This window comes from Caretta caretta, chromosome 15 (genome assembly GCF_965140235.1).
Source record: "Caretta caretta isolate rCarCar2 chromosome 15, rCarCar1.hap1, whole genome shotgun sequence".
Classification (NCBI taxonomy): domain Eukaryota; kingdom Metazoa; phylum Chordata; order Testudines; family Cheloniidae; genus Caretta; species Caretta caretta.
The window spans coordinates 1896701-1913487 of NC_134220.1; the positions used below are offsets into that span (position 1 = coordinate 1896701).

The following is a 16787-nucleotide window of genomic DNA, read 5'->3' on the forward strand; positions in this document are numbered from 1 at the left end:
CTGCTCTGCACGCTGCCTCTGCAGCTCCCATTGGCCAGGAACCGCAGCCAATGGGAGCTGCAGGGGCGGTGTGTGCAGACAGGGCAGCATGCAGAGCCGCCTGGGTGTACCTCAGCGTAGGTGCTGGAGAAGGGGCATGTTGCTGCTTCTGGGAGCTGCTTGAGTTAAGCGCTGCCCTGAGCCAATGAACATAGTGTGGACATGCAAGATCGACTTGCTTAAATCGGAGGTTCAATGTCAACTTACATGAAGTTGATTTAACTTTGTAGTGTAGACATGGCCATAGTCTTGGCTGGGGACAGAGGTGGTGCTTCATGTGAGGTCTGCTGGCCGTTAACACTGATCAGTCAGGATGTTGTTTTTGTTCCTGCTCTTCTGCTGTAAATGTGAAGGAAGCTGCCTTTTTTCAGCAAAAAAGGACAATGCTTGAGACTGGTTTGACTCCATTGGATCCGCATTCTGAGCACACAGAGGGGAGGGACAAATGTTTGCCACCTGTGGGCCCCTAGGTTCTGCAGCTGGCTGGAGACTGCTTCAGTCCCCAGCATAATTTAGAGCCGTTTGATGACTGCTTGATTTTACACCTGGCTACATATGGCCCCAAGGCAGTTGAAAATAGCTTGAAACACAGAGGCGCTGCAATCATGCCCCATTTCATTTGGCTACAGCCCTGCACTCTGGGGATGGGTGTAGTGTCGCTGCACTGGCCTCCCAGAGAGTCACCTCACTAAAAGGGAGTTCCCAGGTAGCCGATAACGCCAGTTTTCTAGTGGCTTGGTGCCAGCAGTACTGGAGACCAGAATCTGCCCCACCATCTTTGACTGAGGGACTCCTAACGTAAACCTGCATGCATGAGATCAGGTGCAGATTCTTTTTTGCTTCCACTGGATCGAATTATTGTATTGTACTGTACATGGCCCACTATTTTGTAAGGAAAGATTTTGTCAACATGGCTCTGTGGCCACTCCCTAATCCCATTACAAAGCAGTTGCTAGCCAGTCACATGACCCTTTGATTAGCTTTTATAAATAGATTTGCTGTTTAAAGAGCAGCAGGTTTAAGCAAGCAAGGCAACCCCCACCCTACCCGCCCCCACTCACACAGGCACACCGCTCACATCAGGAAGGACACAGCAGAGAAGAAATCTGTGGGGTCATGCCACCTAATATAGGTTAACCTGGCCCACTTCCTGTGTGCATCATTACATTCTGCTCACCCAGACTCCACACTGCAGTTTCAGCTGGATATACCGGCAGAACATTTCTTTACCAAAGATGATTTGAAGCATCTGGTGCTGCCCATAGTTGGAGGTTGGATATGAGACTAAATGGACCTTGGGTCTGATCCAATCTGGCAGTTCTTGTGGTTTTTATTATTCCTACTGTTGGCACTCATGTAGAGCCTTTCCTTTCTCTAGTACCTTCTTCAATTGCTTATAGATCACAAGGTGATACTATTGGGGTTTTTATTGCATGTGTCCATTTGGCTGTACAGCACCCTGAAAGCTGCTTTAGAAACATTGGCATTGTTTCACCTCAGGTGAAATTCACCTCTGTGCAGAGGGGCCACACAGCCTCCATGCACCACAGAAGTCCTACATAATCCACAGACGTGAGTCGGAAGTGGCTCATAGTGGTTGTGTGAAGCATTGGAACAGAGGTGAATTTCACTCTTCTAGACCAGTGGTTCTCAAACTGTGGGTCAGGACCCCATTTGAATTGGGTCACCAGGGCTGGCTTAGACTTGCTGGGGCCCAGGGATGAAGCCCAAGCCCCACTACTCAAGCCAAAGCCAAAGCCCGAGGGCTTCAGCCCTGGGTGGCAGGACTCAAGTTGCAGGCCCCCGGCCTGGGGCTCAAGCCCTTGAGCTTCAGCTTTGGCCCCCCTGCTCGGAGCGGTGGGGCTCGGGCTTTGACTGCCCCACCCAGGGTAGTGGAGCTTGGGCGGGCTCAGGCTTCAGACCCCCTCCTGGAGTCGTGAAGTATTTTTTATTGTCAGAAGGGGGTGAGAACCCCTGATCTAGAGCATCATCTACTTAAACAGCTGCTACATTTCAATGCTGGGATGCTAAGTATATATTTTTTAACACACGAGTACCAACACATAGGGAATACATGATGGTGAAGTGGAATAGGAAGGTATCATCAGCATGAATTTGAGATGGCTGATCCGCTCCTGGGGAGTGAATCCAAGAGTAAGTAACCCAGGCCATCCCGAGTGAGTACCAATACCACCTTTGTACCACCCTCATCTCTGTACCAATCCTCCACTGCCCTGTATACAGTACTTGCTAATTGCTCATGCTACAGAACAGCCAGCTGAGGATGGTTTAGAGAGTATATATTTTGCTATTTAACTGGGACTTTTTTGTGCCATTCTCCCTGGAAAGCCAAGAGTTTAGGTCACCAGAAGCCCAATTCATTCCTGCTATAGAGCTGAGGGCTTCCTGCTATCTTTGCCTCTTCCCTGTCCTTCGCTGGCCCCCAGCACAGACTAGAGCAGCCTGAAGGCTGTCCTAGCTTGTGACCAAGAGCAGTGACTCAGAGGGGCTCCTGCAGCAGAGGGAATAACTGGAGTGCAGTGTTGGAGTCCTTTGAAAGGTCTATGTCACAGCCCTGTGGCCCTAGGAATGCAGTGATTTCCCTCAAAGGGTAGCATGCTGGCCATTGTAGGCTGTGTTTAGCTGTGTAACTAGGGTGGAGAGCTTGGGCTGTTAATGAGATACATATTGGGCCTGACATGACTTTGCAGGCATCCATTACAGAGAAACCAACCCCTTGGAAAGTGTCCTTCGTAGGTGATGCTCTTGTGATTGATCAGCTGCTGATTCGGGAGCTTTGGGAAAGCGGATCACTGTTTATTTTTAGCATATTTGTCCTTCTCTCTTGACACACACACAAAAAGAGAGAGAGGGAGATGATTTAATTCATCTTTACTGGAGTGAGTGTGACACCAGGAGTCCTGGATAAACAGCTCCTTTGGTCAAGGTCCTCTGCAACCGCTTCATTGCCATAAAGCATCAATGTACAGAACACGTGGTCCAGAGTAACTGCTGACCGAGGACAGTTCTAACTATGTGGAGGAGGACAGTACTGTGAAGCATCTCCGTCTGCTCTGCCAACACAGCCCACACTCTTTGCAGAGTCCAAATTCACCCCTTCCTGGGTCTTGGCTTTATGAACAAAGAAATCACCAAACTATTATCATAGTGAGAAGCTCAAACCTTCCTTGCAGGATTGGCTGCTCCTGGGGTTCCTCCCTCAGGGATGCTCAGCTCACACCAACTCTTCCCTCCTCCAAGATCCACTCCCACCTCTCTTCTGTCCGGGTAAGATGAGGAGAGCAGGAGAACGGTATAAGGGACAGGTTGAGAGGGAGGCTTGTGCGGAAGGAAGTGGGGTGCAAGAGGAGTGGAGCAGAAGTGCAGGCAGGAGTGAGCTGTATATACCACGGCCACCTGTTCACTGACAGAGAAAGAGGTAGAGGGAGCTGAGTTGCTCTGGCCGAGGTAATGCTGCCCACCAGTGGCAGAGCTAGGAATACAAACCAGGAGTCCTGGCTCCCAGTCCTCTGCTCTAGCCACTAGATCACACTCATCAGTTTCTATCTGTTCAGATCACTGTGGTGATCTCTGAGTAGAAGCTGGAGGATGATGGGAACTGTGGAAAGGGCTTTGTCCCCATCTGTTGTCAAGCTGCCTATAAATGGCATGATTCCCACTAGCTGCTCAGGAACTGCCACAGCAGATAATTGCTTCGGCTGCTGTTGGACATTGTGCTGCTGGGCAGGTCTATTCTCTACGGCTGAGGGAGGGTCCCTCATTACACCCTCATCAGATGGTGCTGAGGATCCTACTGCTTCTCTCTGGGGTCTGTTGTTTTTCCCTCCCAAGGGGGTCTCCCATTTCTGGCCCAGCCTATGTTCTAAGTTTACTTTTGCTTCAGGGCACAAGCTGACTCCTGCAAGCTGACTCCTACCTCCCTGCGAGCAGCAGTCCAGGCAGGGCTCTGATCCGCCGAAGCAGCAGCTGTGTTCCTGGTCCAGTGCATCTTGCTTAGAATTCCGGGCTCTGATGCACTGTTAAGGGCATGTGTGAATCAGAAATTGCTCCATAAAAGTCAAGGGAGTGACACGATTCGAAAATCAGTGAGAGAGTGGAGATCCCAGCCCCAGGCTGGCAGGGACTAGGAACCCTGCGGAGACCACAGCCAATGGCCAGATTACCCAGAGAACTCTGTTCCCATTTTAGCACCTAAAGGAAGGGTCAGATTTTCAGCTCAGCCCCCTGGAGCCCCTTCCCCCCAGCCCATGATGAACAGCGGCAAAATCTTTCCCTTTTCCCATAGAACAATGGAGAATTACCTTCCGCATGTTCAATAGTGGGAAATTCACTCCCCCCTCCCACTGAGAGCAAATGGGAGCTGAGGCCTTCTGAAAATCTGGCTCTAATATCCTGGATGGCATGGTTGCTCCTCATCCCAGTGACTCCCACTCTGCCCCAGCTGGCTCTTGGAGTGACCGCGATGGGATCCAGAGAGAGGGTTGCTGCTTCTCAGATCAAATGGCAGGAGATCTTCCTGCTGACACCACCCTGGACCCTGTGCCCATCGCCTGGTGCAAAGAGACTCTGACTGTAGAGATGCCCCAGCTGGCTCCCCAGACGGTGATTACCTTGATATAGAAACTGAACTCCTAGCTGGGAGCTGAAGAGGAAAGGCCACAGAAATGGGCTGGGGGTGAAAGAGCCTGTGAAACATTGAGCTGGCTCCTTGTCAAAGCCCTCACAGCTGGGAGCCAGCTCCGTTCTTTCTGTGGAGGCAGCCTGGACTTGGCATGGGGCTGGTGTTGCATTGGGAGTGCACTTTCTCTTCCACAGCGAAATTGAGGCCATAAATCTGGCAGCTTGGCTGGCTTTGATGGCTCTGAAAAGGAGCCCTCGTAGGAGGGGGTGGTGCTCCGGGTTTCCAGGAATTCTATTGGCTGCTGGTTTGGTTTAAAGCCACCTCAGGCATCCTTACCTTATGGGGTCTGGTCCCACTTGGGCATCTGCTCCAAAGGCCCAAGGAGTTTGCTGCTTCTCCATCCCACCCCCAAAGAAACTCATGCCTGGTTTGAGGCAGCTAGTGCCCTGCTGCAGTCCCAGAACCACTGCAGCACTGGTGGCTCTGCCAGAAGCCGTCAGCAGCTTTCCATCACCTGCTGTCAGCCAGTGAGCTCATTCCAATCAATGCAGCAATTACGTAGCACATCTTGCATGTGAGCAAGCCGGTGGCTGGTAGCTCACAGCTGCATTGGGGCAAAGGGGGGCCAAGGGCAGGGGTAGGGAGAGCTTTTAATAGAAAATATTGGTGTTATTTTTAATGTTGCTGGAATGTCTGTGATGTTTGGAGTCCCTTCCTGGAGTGCCCCTGGTCTCCCTACCCTGGGGGTTCACATGCGCAGCTTCCTTTCCCAGGGTTTGGGGTAACGGCTGCTCACCCAGAAGTCTCCCTCACCTCCCCAGGGCCCCTGCGATGTCTCATGCTGCTCTCTCTCACCCCAACCACCAACAGGGATTGAGGGTGCCAGGTTTAGCATCTTTCCCGCCTTCAGCAGTCTCCCGCTATCCAGAGCACTTGCTCCATGTTGGGGTTCAGGCTCTCAGAGCTCCTTATTAGCACTATTGCAGTAGTGCCCAGAGGGATGGGGGGTTGGGAATTCAGGAGCACTCTTTCCCCTGGAGCTCAGGGGCCTCAGGTCTTCTTACATGGCTCTCTATGGGTTACAAATTCCCAGGTTTCCTGGCTTATATTTTGCATACTGATCTTCTGAGCTTCTTTTCATACTCACCAAATGTTTTTTTCTCTCTGCTCTCTTGGATTGCAGAATCCCAGGATTCCAGGTTTGGATGTCGCACATCAAACTTTCTCACTTGCTCTCTTGTGTTTCAGAACTTTTCTTGTTCTTTATATTGTAATTCTGGATTTCAGGGGTTTTGCTTGCTTGTTTGTTTTTGCAACCCTGGAGGATGCCCAGTCACAGATCTGTGCTTCAGGACTCCTGGTGTGATACAGTCAGTCCTCCTCTCAGTTCCCCACACTGCTACACTACTGCTTCACACAAAAACATCTGGATTTCGGGCTCCAGCAGACAGAACAAGGCCCAGCCCACACCGTGTGTTAAAGTGACTAGTGCTGAAATACAAATGGAGTCTATATCATGGCATGTTAAAGAGAGGTTCCACACAGACTAAAGTGCTGTGTAGGCAGGGCACAGAGTAATTATAAACAATAGCAGATAGAAGGCTATATTCTATGCAGAGCAGAAACTAAACATAATCAAATACAAACATCTGCAAGAGTGATATTACTGGTCAGGCTTAGCCCTGCAGTTGCCAAGCATGTCAGAGTTTAGCTTCAGAGCCTGAAAATTGGCTCATTGTGTAGCTTCTCAGGCGTGAGCATTCTTATGACTAATAGATCTGAGGAAGTGTGGGGGGTGGTTTTGCTATAAAGAGGGGCCCACCTGGCAAAGGATAAAGGCAGAGCCTTCTTTCTGTGTTGCAGAGGCCGGGGATCTCTTGGAGCCCTACATTCACTGCCTGGCCCTGTCTATGCTAAGCACATGGTCTCAGCATTTCCCACCATTGCTCATGCCGGTTGAGCAGCACCGATAGTGTGACCACAATTAGGAGCCCAAGTGTAGAGTAGGTGACCAGACAGCAAGTATGAAAAATCAGAATAGTTTTGTTTCGGGGTGTGGGGGGGAGAGGTTATAGTTGTGTATATAAGACAAAGCACCTAATATCGGGACGTCTGGTCACCCCAGTGTAGACAGGCCTCCAAAACACCACATTGATTAGACCTGCTGCAAGAAGGATTATGTGACAGTGTTAAAATACATGGGTGGCTACCACTACCCCGTGCTGCCGCCAGCCCATAGATAGCTGGGCTCCCCATGCTGCCACCAGCCCATTGATAGCTGGGCTCCCCATGCTGCCACCAGCCCATTGATAGCTGGGCTCCCCATGCTGCCACCAGCCCATTGATAGCTGGGCTCCCCATGCTGCCGCCAGCCCATAGATAGCAGGGCTCCCCATGCTGCCGCCAGCCCATTGATAGCAGGGCTCCCCATGCTGCCGCCAGCCCATTGATAGCTGGGCTCCCCGTGCCGCCGCCCTCCCATTGATAGCCGGGCTCCCCGTGCTGCCACCAACCCATTGATAGCAGGGCTCCCCATGCTGCCGCCAGCCCATTGATAGCAGGGCTCCCCATGCTGCCACCAGCCCATTGATAGCAGGGCTCCCCGTGCTGCCACCAGCCCATTGATAGCAGGGCTCCCCATGCTGCCACCAGCCCATTGATAGCAGGGCTCCCCGTGCTGCCGCCAGCCCATTGATAGCAGGGCTCCCCATGCTGCCACCAGACCATTGATAGCAGGGCTCCCCATGCTGCCACCAGCCCATAGATAGCAGGGCTCCCCGTGCTGCCACCAACCCATTGATAGCAGGGCTCCCCGAGCTGCCGCCCGCCCATTGATAGCTGGGCTCCCCATGCTGCCACCAGCCCATTGATAGCCGGGCTCCTCGTGCCGCCGCCCTCCCATTGATAGCCGGGCTCCTCGTGCCGCCGCCCTCCCATTGATAGCAGGGCTCCCCGTGCTGCCGCCAGCCCATTGATAGCTGGGCTCCCCATGCTGCCACCAGCCCATTGATAGCCGGGCTCCTCGTGCCGCCGCCCTCCCATTGATAGCCGGGCTCCTCGTGCCGCCGCCCTCCCATTGATAGCAGGGCTCCCCGTGCTGCCACCAGCCCATTGATAGCCGGGCTCCTCGTGCCGCCGCCCTCCCATTGATAGCCGGGCTCCTCGTGCCGCCGCCCTCCCATTGATAGCCGGGCTCCCCGTGCTGCCGCCAGCCCATTGATAGCTGGGCTCCCCGTGCTGCCACCAGCCCATTGATAGCAGGGCTCCCCGTGCTGCCGCCCGCCCATTGATAGCTGGGCTTCCTGTGCTGCCGCCAGCCCATTGATAGCTGGGCTCCCCGTGCTGCCACCAGCCCATTGATAGCAGGGCTCCCCGTGCTGCCGCCCGCCCATTGATAGCTGGGCTTCCCGTGCTGCCGCCAGCCCATTGATAGCTGGGCTCCCCGTGCTGCCACCAGCCCATTGATAGCAGGGCTCCCCGTGCTGCCGCCCGCCCATTGATAGCTGGGCTTCCCGTGCTGCCGCCAGCCCATTGATAGCTGGGCTCCCCGTGCTGCCACCAGCCCATTGATAGCTGGGCTCCCCGTGCTGCCACCAGCCCATTGATAGCAGGGCTCCCCGTGCTGCCACCAGCCCATTGATAGCTGGGCTCCTCGTGCCGCCGCCCTCCCATTGATAGCCGGGCTCCTCGTGCCGCCGCCCTCCCATTGATAGCAGGGCTCCCCGTGCTGCCGCCAGCCCATTGATAGCTGGGCTCCCCATGCTGCCACCAGCCCATTGATAGCCGGGCTCCTCGTGCCGCCGCCCTCCCATTGATAGCCGGGCTCCTCGTGCCGCCGCCCTCCCATTGATAGCCGGGCTCCCCGTGCTGCCGCCAGCCCATTGATAGCTGGGCTCCCCGTGCTGCCACCAGCCCATTGATAGCAGGGCTCCCCGTGCTGCCGCCCGCCCATTGATAGCTGGGCTTCCCGTGCTGCCGCCAGCCCATTGATAGCTGGGCTCCCCGTGCTGCCACCAGCCCATTGATAGCAGGGCTCCCCGTGCTGCCGCCCGCCCATTGATAGCTGGGCTTCCCGTGCTGCCGCCAGCCCATTGATAGCTGGGCTCCCCGTGCTGCCACCAGCCCATTGATAGCTGGGCTCCCCGTGCTGCCGCCAGCCCATTGATAGCAGGGCTCCCCGTGCTGCCACCAGCCCATTGATAGCTGGGCTCCTCGTGCCGCCGCCCTCCCATTGATAGCTGGGCTCCCCGTGCTTCCACCAGCCCATTGATAGCAGGGCTCCCCGTGCTGCCGCCCGCCCATTGATAGCTGGGCTCCCTGTGCTGCCGCCAGCCCATTGATAGCTGGGCTCCCCGTGCTGCCGCCAGCCCATTGATAGCAGGGCTCCCCGTGCTGCTGTTAGGGGGCTTATTCCTTCACCCTCTCACTTCCCTGGTCCTTCTCGCATGAACAGAGAGCAACAATACCCAAAGTCCAAAGGTGCAAACAATTAGATGTTTATTGGGGTGAACTTCCAGCAAGCATGATTCCAGTTTCCTTCATTAATATCCTCCTTCCCAGCTCTGACACCACAGAGCCTTAGCCCTGTGTCCCTGTTCCCATTCCTGCCCTTAGCCCAACATGATTCCAGTTTCTCCAGCCCCATTCCCTGTTCCCATTTCCCCTTTTAGCAAAACATGATTCCAATTTCCTTACCCCCGTTCCCTGTTCCCATTTCCCCCACCCGCATGCCCACCCCCACCCCCCTATTTCCTGATTGACTGCAGACTATATAGTAAAACTTGACTTCTGTGTTGCTATACCTTAACCAATCATGTTCCTGAAATTTAACTAACCAATCCTAACATATTGTAACATGATTATGTACCCAATTACATCCCACCACCTTAATTAGTTTTCACCCAGCAAAATTAATTATACAGCAGACAGAAACAATCACAGAACCAGACAGAGATTATACAGACAAACAATAGCAAAGTGGGAACTATAATGACAAAACAATACAGAAGTGAGGATTTCACATCCCAGCTATTGATAAGTGAGTTCTTGCCAGACAGGATGCTATCAAACTAAGTTTCCTTTTACATTTTCTAGGCACTTCCCTTTCTCTGGAGGTGATAGGCACTATCAGGACAGGATTGTATTCCTAACAGCCCAATAGCACCTGATTTCAATGTGACTAGTTTGGAATGTGAGGATGTGACCGTTTGCTTCCCAGCTTATGGCTGCCTCTGTTGCTTAGCCAAAGGCCTTAGCCTAAGAACAGGGCCTCAGACTGTCACAGTAAGAGAAGGCCCTTACACCGGCAGACAGTGATTTTGATTCTCTTTTGTACCTCTATAACTAGCCAAATGATAAGAATACACCTAAATTCTTAGAGTATAGGCCTTTACAGACAGGCCTGAATATCTATATCCTAACAGCTGCCACCAGCCCTTTTATAGCAGGGCTCCCCATGCTGCCACCAGCCCATTGATAGCTGGGCTCCCCGTGCTGCCGCCAGCCCATTGATAGCTGGGCTCCCCGTGCTGCCGCCAGCCCATTGATAGCTGGGCTCCCCGTGCTGCCGCCAGCCCATTGATAGCTGGGCTCCCCGTGCTGCCGCCAGCCCATTGATAGCTGGGCTCCCCGTGCTGCCGCCAGCCCATTGATAGCTGGGCTCCCCGTGCTGCCGCCAACCCATTGATAGCAGGGCTCCCCGTGCTGAGCTGGTGTTAGCTGCAATGGAAAATGTGCAGATGCTTTCCCCAGTGCGGGATGTCTCCCTCTCCCTCCCCACTCCGGGAAGTGACAACTTCAGCCCTGCTCAGTGATAACCTCCCTGACATGCAGCATGTAGGCCTGAAGGCAAGAGGAGCCTTTCCACCATCTCTAGGCCCTGAGCACCTGCCTGGTGGGACGTGCTTGTAGCAGTGCCTGTTGAAAACCCTTCGATCCTCACTGGGGCTTTGCTGTTGCCAGGACTGAAGATCCTGCGGTGCTGCAGTCACTGCGAGATTGTGGGCACGATCAAAGGGGAGAAGAAGTTCAAAGGGGCACACTGGCACTGTTACCGCTGCCGCAACGGCTTCAACCGGCGGGACGAGGCGGTGAAGCACTTCAAGACCCACTTCCGGAACCCCCACACCACCTTCCAGATCCAGGTCACGCAGGTGAGCACTGGTGTGTGAGGTGGCATGAGGGATCCAGGGAGAGCTCTGAGGGTGGAACAGTGGCGTGGGGGTCTGCAGGGGGATCGTTCAGTGGATAGGGCACTAGACTGGGCTCTTTCTCAGCTCTGCCACTGACTCCCCGGCTGGCCTGTGTAAGTCCCTTCCCCTTGCTGTGTCTCTGTTTCCTCTTCAAGGAAAGGGGCTGGTGGCCCTTGCTCCCCGCTGCACAGCGCTGACGTGAAACCCCCGCCAGAAGCATATTCTCAGAGCGATCTGTGTGGGTAGAATGCAGGGATTGCTGTGCAGGCAGCAGCCTCAGTGAGAATCCAAACCCCTCAGTAGCTATAGGTGTGCAAACCTCCCTGGAAAACAAGCCCTGTCTACACTGTAACATTATCTGCTGCTGCTAAGGGCTGGTAACAGTGAAAGCTATCAAAGATGGTTTAACTGCAGGTCTCAGGTTCAAGCCTCTTGAAGACGCCTGGCTGGTCATCACAGCTTCACAGCCACTGGACTAAATGAACTAATAAGGGTCTTGTGTGATTTTTAACTCTCCTACTGTTGAGCTAGTGCAGCTGTGACAGCCACCCCAGCTCCCCCCGTCTCCCCCTGACAGGTGGCTGCAGGAGGCATAGGCAGCTTTCACCTCGATGAATGTTTGTCACGGCCTCTGCCTCCATGCAGGATGTCAATAGCCGCCAGTATTACCAGCACAGCACCGAAGCCCACCCCAAGGCCTATGGTAGCCTCCATGTGTCCACCGGAGCCAGCATTGATGTGATGGCCATAGGCTCGGTGCTGGCCCAGACCGTCCTGGCATCAGGATCTCCTGTCTTCACCACCAACAAGGGGACAGAAAGCCTCTCGGGCAACCCTGCCAAGGTACATTTTGTTACGCGGTGGGGACTCTCTCAGAGAGAATGGTCACAGGCCAGGCATGGGGCAATAACAGACCATGCACAAGGCATTGAGACTTGATCAAGCCTGGGAACACAGTCCTGCTACACCTTCTGGTGAAAACAAGGCTGGGGTGGGGGACGGTAGATGGCTTTCATGCTGATCTCCTTATGCGTGTTCCGTGCCATTTCTCCTCCCCCAGCCACGCTGCTGAGCACAGAACTTTCTACCATCCGGGTGCAGAGGCAAACAGTGTCTCCCACTGCCTGTGTCTAGTACGTGTGTGTCTCCTCAAACTTTGTGGCTCTGGTGACCCTGGGATCTAGGCACCAAATACAAGCAGTTCTGCTTCAGCGTTGTCCTGGCAGGACAGCTGGCTCTGCTCCGCAGCCCGAATGCTGCTGCCTTTACTGAGGAAAGGCAACGTGCACACACAGGTCTGTTGCAGGAGGGATGTGAACTGAGCCTGATTCCCTGCGGCAGGGAAATCCTCTTCACAGGGATGGCAGCGAGCCCCAGCCTATATGGTTTGTGATGATTGCAATGTCCTTGAAGTAGTGTGAGGGGAGAGGTGGTCCCTTGTTTAGCTGGGTCCGACCCTTTCAAGGGCTTGGTAGATGAGGACGAGGGCCTGGAACTGGATCTGAAGCTCATTGGGGAGCCAGTGTAATCTGTAATGCAGGTACTGCCTTGTTTAGCCTAACCAAAAGATGGCTGAGGGGAGATATGATTGCTCTCTATAAATATATCAGAGGGATAAATACCAGAGAGGGAGAGGAATTATTTAAGCTCAGTACCAATGTGGACACAAGAACAAATGGGTATAAACTGGCCATCAGGAACTTTAGACTTGAAATTAGACGAAGGTTTCTAACCATCAGAGGAGTGAAGTTCTGGAACAGCCTTCCAAGGGAAGCAGTAGGGGCAAAAGACATATCTGGCTTCAAGATTAAACTTGATAAGTTTATGGAGGAGATGGTATGATGGGATAACATGATTTTGGCAATTAATTGATCTTTAACTATTCATGGTAAATAGGGCCAATGGCCTGTGATAGGATGTTAGATGCGGTGGGATCTGAGTTACAACTGAGAATTCTTTCCTGGGTATCTGGCTGGTGAATCTTGCCCACATGCTCAGGGTTCAGCTGATCGCCATATTTGGGGACTGAAAGGAATTTTCCTCCAGGGCAGATTGGAAGAGACCCTGGGGTTTTTCGCCTTCCTCTGCAGCGTGGGGCATGGGTCACTTGTTGGAGAATTCTCTGCACCTTGAAGTCTTTAAACCATGATTTGAGGACTTCAGTAGCTCAGACATAGGTGAGAGGTTTATTGCAGGGGTGCGTGGGTGAGATTCTGTGGCCTGCATTGTGCAGGAGGTCAGACTAGATGATCATAATGGTCCCTTCTGACCGTAATATCTATGAGTATGTGGCTCATACACCTGGTTTATAACCTCTCTGCACAGCTGCAGGGAGCTTAAGTCCCCGAGTTCCCTTGGCAGACAGGGCATTGTGATGTCAGACCGTTCTTTCTCTGGTGGTGTGGCAATGAATTACACCATGAGCGGACTCAGTCCCACAGAGAAGGAGCTGACAGTGCTGGAAGGAGCTGACAGTGCTTTACTTCCTGTTAGGGCGATGCATTGCCAAGGCTGTGCGAAGCAGCTGAGGATTTGAGACTGGCTTCACTTACGCCAGCAGGGGGGTAGCTTCTGCAGCTCAAGTGTGCGGGACACTTGGTGAAGAGTGCAGGAACACAGATACTGAATGCCCCAGAGGCACCCCGGGGAGCCTTTGTATATGGGAGACTGGTTACAGTGTGGCCTAAAAAGTGGTGTACCTGTTAATGTGGATGAGTTTGCGGAGCTTTAGTACCCAAGAAATTGAGAGGACTAAAGGCTCTAGCTAAAGCCAGGTATAATGCAGATAATAGGTATGCAAGACTACTCCCCAAAGTTCTGCCAGGGCACCTCGATCCTCACCTGCAGTACCCTTGCTATTCCAGTCCTGGGTCACACCTGAACAATAGGCAATTCTGCCAAATGAGGTGGCAGTGGTTGTAACATAGACAGTTGTCCCCTGGGACTAGTACAAGATATCAGAGTCAGGAAGTCATAGAATCATAGAATATAAGGGTTGGAAGGGACCCCAGAAGGTCATCTAGTCCAACCCCCTGCTCGAAGCAGGACCAATTCCCAGAAGTCCTAGAAGCACTGCCGGAAACTGAGCCGCCAACTCTGACCTAGGCCCTGCTTGGCTAATGAAAGATCCAAGAGTATCGTGATCCCTACAAAGGAGACTGTCAACACGTCCCTTGAGGAGGGAAATCTACCATGCACCCCAAAGTGGCCCATAAGTCAGCAACACTTGAGAAACCAGCACACAGCAAAACCAACTTCTCCAACGATAGCCTGGTACTCTGGGAGAGGAATAGCTCAGTGGTTTGAGCTTTGGCCTGCTAAACCCAGGGTTGTGAGTTCAATCCTTGAGGGGGCCATTTAGGGATCTGGGGCAAAAATTGGGGATTGGTTCTGCTTTGAGCAGGGGTTGAACTAGATGACCTCCTGAGGTCTCTTCCAACTCTGTGAACTCCCCTCCCATTCCTGAGCAAGCTAACTGAAAAACACACCACAGGTCATCTCCACCTGCATCTAGACACTGCCAATATCCTAAACCATTCAGACTTCAGCCTTAGTAACGTCTCTTGACCATGGATGGGACAGTACACCCATATTGCCTTTGCTGGGCCTCTCTCAAGTGTTTGATACAGCTGACAATGGAGTCCTTCTGTCCATCCTCAAACACATGGCAGGGAGTTGTGGATTCATGCTGCGGTGGCTTCAATCATTCTCAAGCTGCACCCGGAGAGTTTTGCTGGACACCTGCTCCTCCAACTCTAGAGCCCTGGACTGTGGTGTTCCAGAAGGAATCCAACCTTTTCCCCAACCTGGTCCATATCTGTATGGAACCACTGGGGGAGATTGTGAAACAGTGTCTATGTGAAAGGGGGTCAATTTTGGAAATTTGCCGAGGTGCCACTTAGATTTTAAAGCTGAAATTTAACAACCTAGATTTGCCTACTGCATAAGTGTTATACCTATTGTTAAATGAAATCTAATAGGATAGCCTCTTTTCACTGACGCTAAGGAGTGTTAGCTTTCTAATTTAATGCTAGGTTCTTTTCAGGCCAGCTTTTAACTTAAACAGTATTTCTCAAATCAGGACACTTGGTTACTTTTAACTAATCAACAAGTTATTATTTCACCCAGAACCCCAATATACAATCAGCTGTTTACCAACCAAGTGTAGACACAGCGGTGCTGTAGGTACCTACTGCACGGACACCAATACAGTCTCGCCAGCAGGTGTCAAACCCTAGGGTTGAGGCTCAGCAGGTGCACCAAGGAACATGCAAATCACCAAGATTTCTTCTTACAGGTACTTATGAACATTTTTTTGTACCTAACACATTTATCACCCTGCTAGTATTTCTCCAAAGGGTAATGATATGCTTGTCGTTAAGACACTTTTAAGAGTACAGTCCATGCTATGGGAGCACATTGGTCCAAAAGAAACAAATTTAGACTATCGAAAGCAATTGCTTGAAGTTATGGTTCAAATCTCTCTTAGGCCAATTTGTTTGGACCTATAAATGAGGGAATGCAGATAGTTAAAATAAAACTTATGGTGTCTCGCTAGAGAGTGTAGACTTAAACAAGATAACCTACAATTATTTATGTTACAGAACAGAAGGGGAAATACAGTCGTTGAAATGAAATCTCACCACTTCTTATTCTCCTAACCCTAGTATGGGGGAGAGTCCTTTCCACGCAGCTGGTCCAGGTGTCCGTCGCATTGGGGATCCTGCAGCTTCTTTGTGGGTTCAGCCAACTTTGGGGTCCCACATGGTGACCTCAGTTTTCTATATCCTGATTTCAGGGCTTGGTGGAATGGGCAGCCCTCTGATTTCCATTGGCCATTTGCCATATTTCTCTCAGCTTTCAGCTTTGAGTTTCTTTCTCTGCTGCTTCTGTTGATATCCAGTAGAGAGCGAGAGTGTATAAGAAATGTCTTTGATGCTTCATTTAGTCCAAGGTTTGCTCATTTCATGGATTGTATTTCATAATTTGCCCCAAGTATTGATTTGATATCCCCCCCTTTTAAGCAATTTATTTTAATATTCCAAAGTTTTACCCTGGTTAAGTGAATATGTCTTTCAATAATTCTTATGACTGCTAGGGTGCAATCATTTACCAGGAAAACAAAATATCTTAGAGTCTTCTAAATCTCATGGACATGATCTGTACATTCTCTGGTTATATCTAATACTCTTCATTTCATGCCTTTCAAAGCTTGTCATATACATTAGGAACAAGAGAGATTATTTACATATGTAAGTGGGGGACAGATCCCACTATTGTGGGGAACTTTTCTGGCTTATACACTACCCTGGTGGAATGGGCTAGCAAAAGGATCCAAGTCCTCGCTCCCACTTCCTTTACCCAGAGGCCTTCCTGACCTTGAGGGCTCCCCTTCCACTCTTCTGTGTGCCAGAGCCCTTGTAACCCTGACAAGGCTGGGCCCAGGATTCCCTTTGGGGCTTGACCCCCAACATTGTCGTGGTCACTTAGGACAGGGGTTAGGGTGTCCCCATTCCAGGGTGGTCTTTCCGCTCTGGATGCTTCCCTGACCCACTGATCATTGCATAAAATTCAAGCAAATACAATTTATGAAACAGCAACCAATTTAAAAAATAAGGAAACAATGGGAAAAGTTAAAGAAAAACATGTAACCCCGCTCTTTGGCACGGGGACGTCACAACCAGCGTCTCTGGAATGTCTGGGCAATTCACAGTCTGTTTCTCACAAGTCCCAGGCCTCCCTCCCAGGCCCTGGCTGTGCTGCAGGGATGCTCTGAGTTGGACACTTGCTCTGGTGGTGGCCACACACCCTCAGGCTCAAGGTGGCAGGATCCTTCTTCCCAGTGTCAGCCTCCACTTTGGGGTTATGATCCCCCTCCAAGTCTGGCCTGCAGGACCTCTTGGTTGGGGTGTCTC

General features: G+C 52.0%; 1 protein-coding gene across 4 annotated transcripts in view; it reads left to right on the top strand.

Moving 5' to 3' along the window:
• LOC125622825 (uncharacterized) overlaps positions 1-16787 on the top strand; it is a 92603-nt gene that overhangs the window by 50508 nt on the left and 25308 nt on the right. For all 4 annotated transcript variants that reach the window (XM_048821287.2, XM_048821285.2, XM_048821288.2 and 1 more), the window contains exons 3-4: positions 10643-10833; positions 11518-11715. In XM_048821287.2, coding sequence (XP_048677244.2) covers positions 10643-10833; positions 11518-11715 — 389 coding nt within the window. The remainder of the gene's footprint in view (positions 1-10642; positions 10834-11517; positions 11716-16787) is intronic.